Source organism: Acomys russatus, chromosome 24 (assembly GCF_903995435.1).
Source record: "Acomys russatus chromosome 24, mAcoRus1.1, whole genome shotgun sequence".
NCBI lineage: Eukaryota > Metazoa > Chordata > Mammalia > Rodentia > Muridae > Acomys > Acomys russatus.
Window position 1 is genome coordinate 1,768,404 of NC_067160.1, and position 13,411 is coordinate 1,781,814.

The 13,411-nt window shown below is 35.3% G+C and overlaps 2 protein-coding genes across 2 annotated transcripts; both read right to left on the reverse strand.

The window, feature by feature from the left end:
- Positions 1-626: 626 nt before the first annotated feature.
- LOC127207278 (olfactory receptor 5M10-like) lies at positions 627-1,574 on the reverse strand. Its single transcript, XM_051166656.1, has one exon. The coding sequence runs from the start codon at positions 1,572-1,574 to the stop codon at positions 627-629; it is 948 nt and encodes a 315-aa protein (XP_051022613.1).
- A 5,092-nt stretch (positions 1,575-6,666) lies between these two features.
- On the reverse strand, positions 6,667-7,620 carry LOC127207620 (olfactory receptor 1020-like). Its single transcript, XM_051167051.1, has one exon. The coding sequence runs from the start codon at positions 7,618-7,620 to the stop codon at positions 6,667-6,669; it is 954 nt and encodes a 317-aa protein (XP_051023008.1).
- Positions 7,621-13,411: the final 5,791 nt, after the last annotated feature.

The following is a 13,411-nucleotide window of genomic DNA, read 5'->3' on the forward strand; positions in this document are numbered from 1 at the left end:
AGCCATCAGCTATCAGGAACCAGGGAGCGGGCGGCCTGCACAATATGCTGTACCAACTAAGGACAATGAACGCAGTAAACCTAGACCTCCTATTCAGATCTAGCCAAGGGATAGCCATTCTTCATGGTTGTGGGGAGAGCAGGGACTGCCTCTGACAGGAACTCTGGTGCCCCTATCTGACAAGTTCCCTTTGGTGGAGAGGCCTTGTGGCAATCGGAGGAAGGGGAAGGAGGGGATCTGGATGGTCGGGGAGGAGGTCCCCCTCTGTCACAATTCTAGGGGAGGGTAATAGTGTGAAAGAGGGAGGAGGAACAAGAAGATACAAGTGAGGAGATAACCATTGGGATGTAAACTGACTATGTTTTTTTAAAATAAAAATAAAATAAAATAAAAATAAAAAAGCAATCTGGTCATGGAGTTGGAAAAATATCTAAACATTTTCTAATTTCAATATTATATTTTTACTAAAGAGTATAAATACAAAGTGTGGAACACAAGAAAAAATGCCACAAATGACTAATGTGGTTATATGCTGTTACACAAGCAGTAATTCTGAAATGAAAGGATGATGTTATCCTACAAAGGAACTATGTTATCAGAGACACCTACTAATAACAAACATCTATCTAAACCAAAAATTTCTGACAAAAATTTCCCTTGATCAACTGCTTCATAGCATTGATGACATCCTTGTTCCTAAGGCTGTAGATCAAGGGGTTCAGTAATGGGCTCAAAAAAGTATAAAAAACTGCTATTACTTTGGACTCCTCCACCGACTTCTCTGATGGAGGCTTTAAATACATGCCAAAAAGGGTTCCATAAAATATGGTGACTGTTGTCAGGTGGGAACCACATGTAGAAAAGGCTTTTTGTCTTCCCTCAGACGAACGGATCCTCAAGATGGCTGCAAAAATATACAGATAGGACAAGAGAATGATAGAGAGGGAACTTATGAGAGTAAAGCCAGCTACAACAAACATGGCCGTTTTTTTGACATGAGTGTCAGAGCAGGCCAGCATGATGAGAGGAGGGTCTGCACAGTAGAAGTGATTGATTTCATGGGAGCCACAGAAGGACAGGTGGAAAGTGAGCAGAGTCTGAGAGAGCCCATTCAGGAAGCCAAACACATAAGGGAATGTGACTAGAGAGATGCAAACAGTCTTGGACATCCTGGTACTGTAGTGCAGAGGGCTGCAAATGGCCACGTAGCGGTCCAGAGCCATTGAAGCGAGGATGTAAAACTCAGTGATCACCAGAGCAATGAAGAGGAGACACTGGGTGAAGCATCCAGCATAGGAGATGGTCTTCTGGTCTGAGATGAATCCACGCAGCATGTTTGGGGTGACATTGGAGGAATAGCACATGTCTACAAAGGACAGGTGCCCAAGGAAAAAGTACATGGGTGTTTGCAGGTGGGAATTGGTCCGAATCAGCACAATCAGGCATAGGTTTCCTGCCAGTGTAATAAGGTAAATGGCCAGAAACACCGCAAAGAGAATTTTCCCCAGCCCTGGGCTGTCTGTGAGCCCCACAAGAATGAAATCCATCACTGCAGTATCATTTAGGGAAGACATGCTTTCACTTTGCAAGCTGAAGTGACAAGGAATATAAGCAGTGCCTTCTAGATCTCTGGGTTTTTTAATGTTTATTTGTTGATCTGAGGCACAACCTCTTTTCTCCTCAAATGCTTTCGAATTCCTACCTGTAGTGGCCAACACTTATTTTTTATCTGTCTCTGTTTTATTTTCATTTGATTCCTTTTTAATCACACAAACAGACAAGCAGAAAAAAACCCACCAATTTTCATTGTCCTTTTGTATCACAACTGTATGTTCCATCAGAGAAAAATACTTTCATATGCATATTTACACGTGCATATTCTTAGCAATACTCATGTTGAATAAATGTCCATATTTTTTAAACAATTGAACTTAATGAAAAGGTTTTAAGTGCATTTCATTTCATCATTGTTCAAGTCTTTTGTTCAAGCAAATGTAAAATGAAGTAATATGTGTTTCCAATCTTTGATGCTACCATATTCTATACATTTACGGTCAGAATGAAATGTGAACATTCAATACAGCATGTTTCCTATAACTCACAGTTGTCAATAAGAGAACAAAAAGTCTCTGAAGTTTGTCTTTGAAATATTTAGTAATCATTCAATGTCAAGGATTATTCTCAACGGATCTTGGTGCCAGTTGCTCGTGTTTTCAGCACAGTAGAAGTAGTTGACTTCAGGGGGTGCACAGAAAGACAGGAGAAAAGTGAGCAAGGTCTAAGCGAGTAATCACTCAACACCTGAGTGGTTTCAGAAAGAAAATTGGCAATGTATGGTCAGTTTGGGGATAATTTTTCAACATAAAATGAAACATGTTTCCAAACTCCAAACCACCACCACCACCACCACTAGTAACAACAATAAAGCAATAATATCAGGAAAAAAAGAATTGTTCTCTCTTTGTTATATGTTTATCAATACACTTACTCTTGTTCACTGAAACTCCATTTCCTGCCATTCTTCAACAATACAAGATTATACCGGTGATGATTTATTATCACAGAGTGTATGTTGATGAGTAAAGGAAATTGATACTAATTTATTTTTAAAAAGCTATGCAATATATTGTCAAATGAAAATAAGCTATGACAAAAAACAAAGTTTTCACATGGAAATGAAATCCTTCCTGAGAGAGAGAGAGAGAGAGAGAGAGAGAGAGAGAGAGAGAGAGAGAGAGAGAGAGAGAGAATTTCAACAGTCAAAAAGGTGCTCAAGTATCTGACATGAGAATCATCACTACGGTGTGGAATTTGAGTTTTTGTGTGTGAGTGTATGCATGTGTATGCATGTGTGCCACTATGTGTGAGTGTGAGTGTGTGTGTGTGTGTGTGTGTGTGTGTGTGTGTGTGTAAAATATTCTTATGCTCTAACCAATTCATAAGCTCATTTTATTAGGGAAGCACAGATTCTTAAGTATGGTGTCAATCCAGTTTCATCTACCATCTAGGACTTCTATGTATTTGTGATGTCATGATAAAATTGCCTCACTACTTCACTTTAAAATCTATCATTCCCACATGCTGGTGAGGATGTGGAGAAAAAGGAAAACTTCTTTGTTGTTGATGGGAGTGCAAACTTGCACAACCACTTTGGAAATCTATCTGGTGCTTTCTCAGAAAACTAGGAATAGGGCTTCCTCAAGATGCAGCTATTCCACTCCTTGAAATATACCCAGAAAACACTCCACCACACAACAGGAACATATGCTCAACCATGTTCATAGGAGTTTTATTCATAATATCCAGAACCTGTCAACGGCCTAAATGTCTCTCAGTTGAAGAATGGATAAAGAAACTGTGGTACAGTTACACTATGGAATACTACTCAGGTATTAAAAACAAGGAAATCCCAAAATTTGTGGACAAATGGATGGAACTGCAAATGATCACACTGAGTGAGTTAATCCAGAAACAAAAAGACTCACATGGTACATACTCACTTATAATTGGGCACTAGCCCAAAAGGCATGTTCTACGAAAGTCTTCACTTACCAGGAGATTGGGACAGATATGAGGACATCCCACTGGAACTCTAGGTAAGACAAATATAGCAGATGGGGAAATAGAAGGACCCAGAGGGTTCTAGAAACCTACAAGAAGAACATCATGATGGGTGCATTGGGGACCAGGGGCGTCTCCTTAAACTATTGCACTAACCAAGGACAATACAAGTAGTAAATATCAAACCCCTACACTGATCTACTCAATGGACAGGACATTCTCCACAGTTATGTAGAGAGCAGGGACTCACTCTGCCATGAACTCTGGTACCCCATATTTGACCACTTCTCCTTGGTGAGGAGGCCTGATGGCACTCAAAGAAAGAATAAGCAGGCTACCAAGATGAGACTTGATAGCCTATGACCATATAGTAGGGGAGAAGGTCTCCCTTGGTCTTAGACTTAGGGGAAGGGAAAAGGGTGAAAGCTGGAGGGAGGGAGTAATTAGAGGATAGGATAACAATTGAGTTGTAATCTGAATAAACTAATACAATTAAAAGCCAGAAATAAAAAATAAAATCTATCATTCACTTGCTTTTCACACATACACCATACACAAATACATCCTTAGGATGTATTTTCATAAGAATGAAATAGTCAAGGGCAATTGACAAGATGTTTTCATAATGATAGGTAATAATTCATATACAAACATACAAATGTATTTTAGTTATCCCATACAGAATTTTAACCTACCTGCAAATACTAGCCTACTTCACATCGTACAAAGGAGGAAGATTTATAATGTTTTTTCTCAGTATAGTTCCCTAAGTGTCTAAAAATAGCTTTAAATATCCAATTTAAATGTTCTTCTATTCTCAAGGGCATAATCTTAATTTGGTGCTGTGAGATATTATATTCACCTATGAGGCCAAAATCCCTAAATTCCCTCTGTTTCTCAGTCTGTGTGTGTGTGTGTGTGTGTGTGTGTGTGTGTGTGTGTGTGTGTGTTGTTCTTATTAATACCAATATAGACAAAAAATATAATTAAGTGATATTTTGTATATTTCATATACTAAAGTAAAATGGACTCCACCAGGAATTCCTTATTTTTCTCTGTACTCACTCTGTACTCACACTCCATGTGATTTTAGGATTAGGTAGAATAAGTGACAGTTTTGAGGGAAAAAAATTACTGAAAGAGTAAGGTACAAATTTAATCTTTTACTTATTTCCCATTCTTGAATTTCACTGAACTTCACAATTTAATTTTTTCTTAAATAATTTTATCTATACAAATTTGATGTAAAAATATTTTTTCTTCTTCACAATCAAATAAAATTATCCTTTAGATATTATATATTAAGGTGATGAGAAGGAGAAAGATAATTTTTCAACTTAATATATATTCTCTGAAAAAAAGATAATACTGTTTATGACAAGAAATTTAAACAAAATGGCACAAAGAAATTATAAGTATGTAGAGCACAGGGAATTGTGTTTTCATTTTATAAATAGTAGCAAAAAAGTTATGGTAGAAACCAAACACCTTCTGATTTGATTAAAGTTCTACTTAACAAGACTGCTACTGTTACCTATGTCAGTAAGCTGTGGCTGAATAGGCCTGAGAGTTACCCTTAGGATGTTCTCTGCTACATAAACATTTTGACAAACTTCTCCCTACACTCTCTTCCTATACTCATAGATCAGTGCATTACACAATCCTCATCAGAGAAGCGTTTTCTAAGTAGATGGGGATTAAGTAGAGACTTTCACTGGTCAACATGTGAGACTGTGACACCACACTCTGAACGGAATGTCTACATCACAAGGCTCAGAGATCACTGGGGAAAAAAGGGGTGAAATATTGCAAGAGCCAGAGGTACTGAGAGTCAGCAGCAAAATAAGATTTGCTAAGGAGCAGGATTGCTACAGACATGAGTTCATAGTGGCTGTGGCTGGATCACAGTGACCCAGAAAAGTTCAAACCCCACAGACATTGTATGATGGATAAAAAGTATAACAAAATCAAGACACTGTCGCACTGGTTGATTTTTAAATTATAGGAGAATAAAAATAATTCTAATTTTATTGTGGACCATGTCAAAGTTAGGAAAATGGAAATAATTAGTTTTCTTCTATAATATTACATCTATGATGATTTGAAAATGTACGTATTATATAACTCTTTATTCTTTACTGGAGTAAAGAAAGAAATCTTGCCTAACTAATAAAACTAAATGTTAAGGAGATTGGAAAACTGTGAAAGGTTTCCAGGAAGAGTTAACTTATCCCGGGTCTTCTTTAATTTTATTTTCATATACATAACAGTATCATTTGGATCACACATCATAGTTATGTTTTTCTTTCTGGCATGAGGCAGTTGGTATGTTTAAAAGAAGCACGATTGAGGCATTTACTCAATTCTAAGTCTTCCCAGTATCTACTTCCGTGTTGTATGCCTCACAGAAGATAGATGTTACATGGTTTCAGCATTGATTTTCTCCTACCCCAATAAAAAATAAAATACCTTTATCATGTTACAAAGGTTTAATAACAACTCCGTGAAATTCTGAAAGGAATAGAGATAAAACATTAAAATGCATTAAATTCTGCCACTTGTTTTGAATGATTCAAAAAGATCCATATCTTTAAATGTTATTGCTACGGTTCACATTCTGTGATAATATCTGGTAAGACATTTTACATTATATATTATACTCTTGAAGGCAATGAGGGAAAAATATGGTTGATATTGTGTAATAGATGTCTGACAAGCTATGCAAATGTGCCCATAACAGCTGAAAAATTTATTTATCATATTCCATCTGCTTTGGCAACTCAAAATTCACAGCCAATTTTCATGTATGACATTGTCTATAACTGAAAAAAATGGATTGTCTTGCCAAGATAGCTTATTCTACAAGACAATGAATTTGTCTAAAATATGTACTCATCAGATGTGTTCAATGGACATCCTTAAAATGTGGAGGAGATTAAGAAGTATCTTTAATGTCAATTCATCAACTTTAATTCATATAACCCAGCTACAAACTCAGATAGGGAAAAAATTTTTAAAGTTAAAAAAAATTTTTTAAAAAGAAATCAGATGGCAAACATACAAATCTATGATATTCTGCATAACACAAGGATGAAGAGCATAGCCTTATGAAACATGTTTCTGGAAGATTTTCTTCACTGCTTCTTTCACGTCTTTATTTTTTAAGCTGTAGATGAGAGGATTAAGCATGGGAATCACTACTGTGTAAAACACAGAGACAACCTTGTCCTGTTCCATCGAGTAACTAGAAGTAGGTCTCAAGTACATGAAGAGAATTGTTCCAAAGAAGATGGTGACAGCCATGAGGTGAGAGGCACAGGTGGAGAAGGCTTTGTGTCTTCCTTCTGCAGAAGGCATCTTCAGTATGGCGATGAGGATGCACAGGTAGGAAATAAGAACAATCAGAACACAGATGAGAACAGTAAAACTGGAAAAAACCATAATCACAATGCCATTGGTATGGATATCAGAACAGGAGAGTTTGAGCAGGGGTGGTGTGTCACAGTAGAAATGGTTGATCTTATTGGATCCACAAAAGGACAATCTGAAAGTCATCCCTGTGTGGATGGCTGCATTGCCAAACCCTGCTAGGAATGAGGTAGTCACCAACATGAAGCAAATTCTCCCAGACATGAGAATTGGGTACCGCAAGGGACTCCAGATGGCTGCATAGCGGTCATATGCCATCATGGCTAGCAGGAAGCATTCAGTTCCCAAGAAGGAGCCAAAGAAGAAGAACTGGGCAGCACACCCAATGAAAGAAATGCCCTTATCCTCAGCCATGAGGTTCACCAGCATCTTAGGGGTGACTGTAGAAGAAGAAGAAGCATCCACAAAGGAAAGGCTGCTGAGAAAGAAGTACATAGGTGTGTGAAGACAGCGGTCAATCTTAATCAGGGCCATCATGCCCAAGTTACCCACCAGGGTCAGTATGTAGATGATCAGAAACAATGCAAAGAGGACACCTTGCAGGTCTGGATTGTCTGAGAGGCCCAAGAGGATAAATTCTGTCATGTCTGTATAATTTTTATCTTTGATTTCTTTTATGATTCTGACCATCTGTGCTGCAATATAAAAGAAGTTTGAGCATTACATTTGTCCACATTAACGTGTCACATATAAATGCTAGCAAATAGTTAAAACTGAGATCAGTATAATTTTTAATGCATATGATATTAATTCAAGGATATTGTGTACAAATATTACATACCAACTTCTATGGACCTTGAAACAAGTTCTTTATTATCCATTAACTTTGACCAATTTTTATGTCATTTGATTGTTCATTTCAAAATGCTTGGCATTAGATATTCATGTTTGTTAGTTATTATAATTAAACTGATTTTTTAGGGGGGAGTGAAAACTGCTAGTTCAGAGAGAAAAAGAAAGCACCCAGCTGATCTTCCTACTTAGCAAATGTTCAAGAAAGAAAAAAGCTTTCTGCTCAGCTCATGTCCAAGAGGGGGGAAAAAAGCCAAAAAGCTCCTTCTCCTCCACACTGCCTTAAACGCCCTTCAACTCAATTCCTTTCCTTTCTGACTGCTCCTCGTCAGCTGGTTTCTTGCTCTGCCTCCTGACCTTCGGTCAACTTTATTTAATCCTGTGTGCAGATAGATCTTGGAATAAACTTGTGTGGTAGGAGTGGACACATCATAACCATATGTTTACAAAAAACAGAAAATTCTTGGATTAAAGGTGTGCATTAGGATAGAGCCATACCAAACAAGAATCACATTTTTACAGTTCAAAATCTCAGGGTTGACAAAGGGATCAAATACCCTGCTACATTTCCCCCTTTTTGTCTACACACAACACTTTTTCTCTACCATCAATAAAGTGTTTACTACCATTTGAAAACTACCTTCACATATCCAGTCTACATGTTTAATGTCCTTGAAGAAAGTCCTCTACTATCTGCCTTATCCTGGTTGTTCAAAGTTCCGTACCTTACTCACTTTCTATCATGATTTTCATTACCAACCAAAAATTATCTTTTTTAAGACCTAAAATATCCTCATAACTACTAAACAATTAAACTTATTTCTAAGCTTACAACTATCTAGTCTTCAACCCTATCAGAGACCTGACAGGAGTGGAAGAATTAAAAGTAACAATAGTTGGAAAACAGTAATCAATGTTCATCAGTGAGAAAGATAGCAATTATCATTGAATTAATTATTGAGTTTGTGGGGTAAGGAAATGTTAGAAATCCAAGGAAAAAAATTAAGGATATTATGATACAGCCAATAGAGTTTCAGTATCACCCTAATTTTAAAGAATTAGCAGCTATAAAATTAGACTGCTCAATATTTAGAAATTTTATTAACTTTATTATTAAATTCCAGAGCAATATAAACCTATAACTGAGAATCACATATTATAACTTACCATAAGTTGAGGATTATAGCTATTATGTAACATTTCCATGACATGAAATAAAATATTTTCATGTATTCCAGTTAATGAATAATAAACTGAGATGATAGATATGTGAACATCATTTATATATTATACAATATGTATGTATCAAATGCTCACTATTTAGCTAATTAGATTATACAGTTTTGTGTTTTAACTATCAGCCAAAAACAAATATAATAATAATAACAATAATAATAGTAATAAATTACTGAATATTAAAACACAAAAACACTAGAGATAGCCTAAGGAGTTTTCCATAACATCATTGGATTAACAGAACAACTTGATACTTTGTAAATTAGCATAAAAATATCAATCTACTCAGACAAATGGCAATGGAGAAGGATATAGTGACAAAAGTAAAGAGTAAAACTTGGATAGATGTTGAGTCTATTTATTCTAAGAAAATACAGACAGCAATATTAATCAATATATAGTCAAATGCTCATATTATTAAATAGTAAAAAGAATTATACTAGAATAAGTGTAAACCTATGTCTTAATATATGAAACAGCAATAAATTCTGCATCACTCACAGGAGATGGACTATTCCAGATTTGAACATGATATGCTCTATTCTATTTAGTTTCCATTAAGCCATGATTTTAAGAGCTAATATGACTTTCTGTTTTCATTGAGGAGTATAACATGATGACGGCATCACTGCACCTGTAGTCCTACATGTGTCTTCCCACAAATTAATGGTGGAGAATTACCAATTGTTGTCCAAACACTATGCATGATGATATTTTCATATGCTTAAGTCAAGGAAATATGATGACACTTAGTAATCAATGTTGCATCCTATGGCATGACATAGTTTTTGTGATGCAACAAAAATTTCCCTTCTTCAACACCATATTGCACTATACTTATAGGATGAATAGCCTGTGTCCTTTCGTGGAGTGATAGCTCCCTGTAAACTTCAGTAATAATTTCAGAAGCAAGGAAAAGAAAGAATGGAATTTTATGTTTTCTTCTCACCCAACCAAGACTACAAATATAATAAAAAACAAATTAAATTATAAGATGTGTTAAACATACAAAAATTAATTATCAGTAGAGAAACCCCACATACTTAAAGCATAAAATTTTAATGACTTTGGTAAGAGTACATTGAGTTGTTTTATTTAAGTTACATGGTATTAAAGTGTTATCTCCTTTTTGCAGAGAAAGAATGGAATTTTTGCATCACCAAAATACTTCAAATAACCTACTTAGCATAATGGATTTTACATTCAATCTCAAATTATTATTAAATTAACATTTGTGATCATGCTAAAATATCAACAATCATTGTGAACACTTGTACAAAGAATGGCCATAGTTAATTTTTAAAGCTTCCTTAATTCTCCAGAAAATAATTAGTCACCTTAAAAGATAACGTGTTTTTGACAATATCATGTAATTACAGTTGCTGGAAATACTTCATAGAATTACCAATAATTAATAACCTCTTATTACCAAAAAGCACAATTTGAGTTGTATCTCATAGTAGGAATAGCTGCCACCTCTAGTACTCAACACATCAGTTTTTCTGTTTCCTTTTTCATGTTGTTGAAATTTTTCAGTCAAATTGCTAACCCAGAGATGATGGTTTCTAGTTTTAAATTTCCAAGAGTTTTGGACTATAGCTATAGGATTTCCTTAGCTGTTTCCTCTAATGAAAAGGCTCTGAATTATGATGATCATAGTGGCACACACCTCTAATCCCAGCACTTGAGAAGCAGAAACAAGCATATCTCTGCAAGTGTGAGGCCAGCCTGATCTACACAGAGACTTCCAGGAGAGCCATGGCTACATAGACAGACCTGTCTTCAAAATATTCTAAATCATAATGTTCTTACTGTGTTATCTCTGCTAATAATCTAAAATGTTTTAGTAATGAAAATGAGTATAGTGTTTATATCACTCACTGATTTTGGGACTGTGTCGTTGAGTGACTGTGGAAATTAATAACATTGTGAATTTTCTTCATATCAGGAAGCTAAAAGATGACAATTCCTTACATCATTTCTTTACCTTTTGTGATTTCTTGAATGCAACTAGATATGTTTGCTTCTTTCTCTTTCGTGCCCAAATTCCAATACAAGAACAAATCACGGAAAAATAATAAGTCCTTCTTTTTAGGGTAGTCATGCTCTTTGATAATAAAGAATAATAGTTCAGATAGACTTAAGAGACAATGATAGGAAAACATAAAACCCTTTTCTCTACACTCAACTGCTGATAGAGTCTGTCTATTACTTGTCATATCAAGATATAGTACCTTTCAAACTGCAATATCACTAATATACCTGCTGAGAATGGTGAAAAATTATCAACAATCAGAATCGTCAGGCATACAATACTATTCTTACTGACGTTAAATAGGATATATTTCATGTTATTTTGTCTCTAGGGACCATATCTCCTATGTTGCCACATTGTAATCCAGTTCTTTTCCCCTCTGAAATTAAGAAAATCTCAATTCTCTTTCATATTTCATCGCTTTACCCTTGAGACACCTAAACCCTATGGAGATTAGCCTGTGGTTCCGGATTCATAACCTCTATTAATTACCTTTTTATTTTATGTTCTGGATGGAACTCCTTCGATTAGGAATAATGAGTGCTCAGAATGTCAGGGCGATGACACCTCTGTTTACCTTCCTGTGGTGAGGAACTTGGGCTGCATAGCTAATAGCAATAGAGTAGCACAGTGGAGAGGAAGCACGTAGATGGAAACAAAGCCTGAATACAGAATACAATTGATCTGTCTCTGTTAGTCACAGGTTATGTGCCTGAGTCTTTAGCTAAACGGCTTGCCCCTTAGCATCTCCATTTCTGTTGCCTGCATCATGGGGGGGGGGGTCCAGAAAAAAAAATAATAACTGTGAGATGCCACATTTGTGACATCTAGATGGCACATATGTTAAACCTCCCTAAGGCATAACTCTCCCTTTGCAGAGTAAAAACAATTCTCAGCTTATGTTTTCTAGATGGAGACTTTTACCATTTGCACCATTCAAGAACTCCTATCCCACATATGACATGGGTTTGAAACAAATTTATCAAAATCAGATGGCAAGTGTGGTGTAGGTGCTATTTGTGCAATGTTACCATTAATGTCTCTCAGTATTACTTAATCAATTCAACTCACTAAATGGTAGAGAATGAAATATCTAGGAGATGTATTATTTAATCTACAGAAAATTGAATGAGAAATGTCTATATTGTTTACCCTATATCTTAAACTACAATCTTAATGTATTAGTACCTTGGAGTAAAAAGAAACTGAGAACCTTTCAATACAAAGGCTGAAATACAACTCGCATATGAAAAAGATTTACTTATTATATATACAAATAAGCCCTATATGAATGTGGACTAGTTGTTTTCTGGGCACAATTCTTATTAAATGAGATTAAATTAGATACATTAAATTAAGGCATGGGTAGGGGGGGTCCAGAAAAAGTTTACATAACTTTGAGTGAACAATAAGTTAAACAGGAAATAAAGAATCAATCAATAATAAACTGGTAAAAATTAACTACTGAACAATACTAAAATGAACTGGAAAGATAGAAGAATGAAACCAATTGTAGGTCAAAAAACAGAACGTCCAAAACAGTTGAGTATTATTTTAAAAGCACCAAGTAATAGAATGATCCTATGGTTACCTATTACAGCTCAAGAACCAGTCCTATGAAATGTGATCTCTATGTCATATTCTGAGAGCTCACACTAGGTGCAGAATATGATAAATAATTGACTAAGGTGATACATTGTGGGCACTTAAATAATAATAATCATTATGAAGAACTATAGGTTTCTGAAACCTATAATCAACCAGAAAGCAAATACTGAGAAATTAATAAGAGAAATGAAGAAATTCATATGCCATCAAGATTTTAGAGGCATTAAAATATCATTATATTAAAATACAAAACAATTTTAAGGTACATTAAATAGTAACTTATACACCAAAAATGAGATACATGTTTAGTTAACAAATACAGAAAAAGGAAGGCTACTTTGGGAGAGGTAAGAGGAAAAGGGAAGTAGTATAGTAATGTACTTCTATTTTAATTAAAACTACATTTTAAGCCATGCAGTGGTGGTATATGCCTTTAAACCCAAAACTCAGGAGAAAAAGGCAGACTGATCTCTGTGAGACCAATGTGAGTTCCAGGACATCCAAGGCTACACAGAGAAACCTTGTCTCAGAAAAAAAAAAAAAAAAAAAAAAAAAAAAAAAAAAAAAAAACAGACACAAAAAATACTTAAATAAATAAATACAAACATATTTAAAAAATAAATTTCCTGTAAATATTGGCTAACAATATTTAATGCCAAAAACCCAGAATTTGAAATGTACTTATGTGATACAGTTCCTTCTACATTTTCAAAATCCATTCTACGGTGTCAATTTAAAGTTTGTTATTAC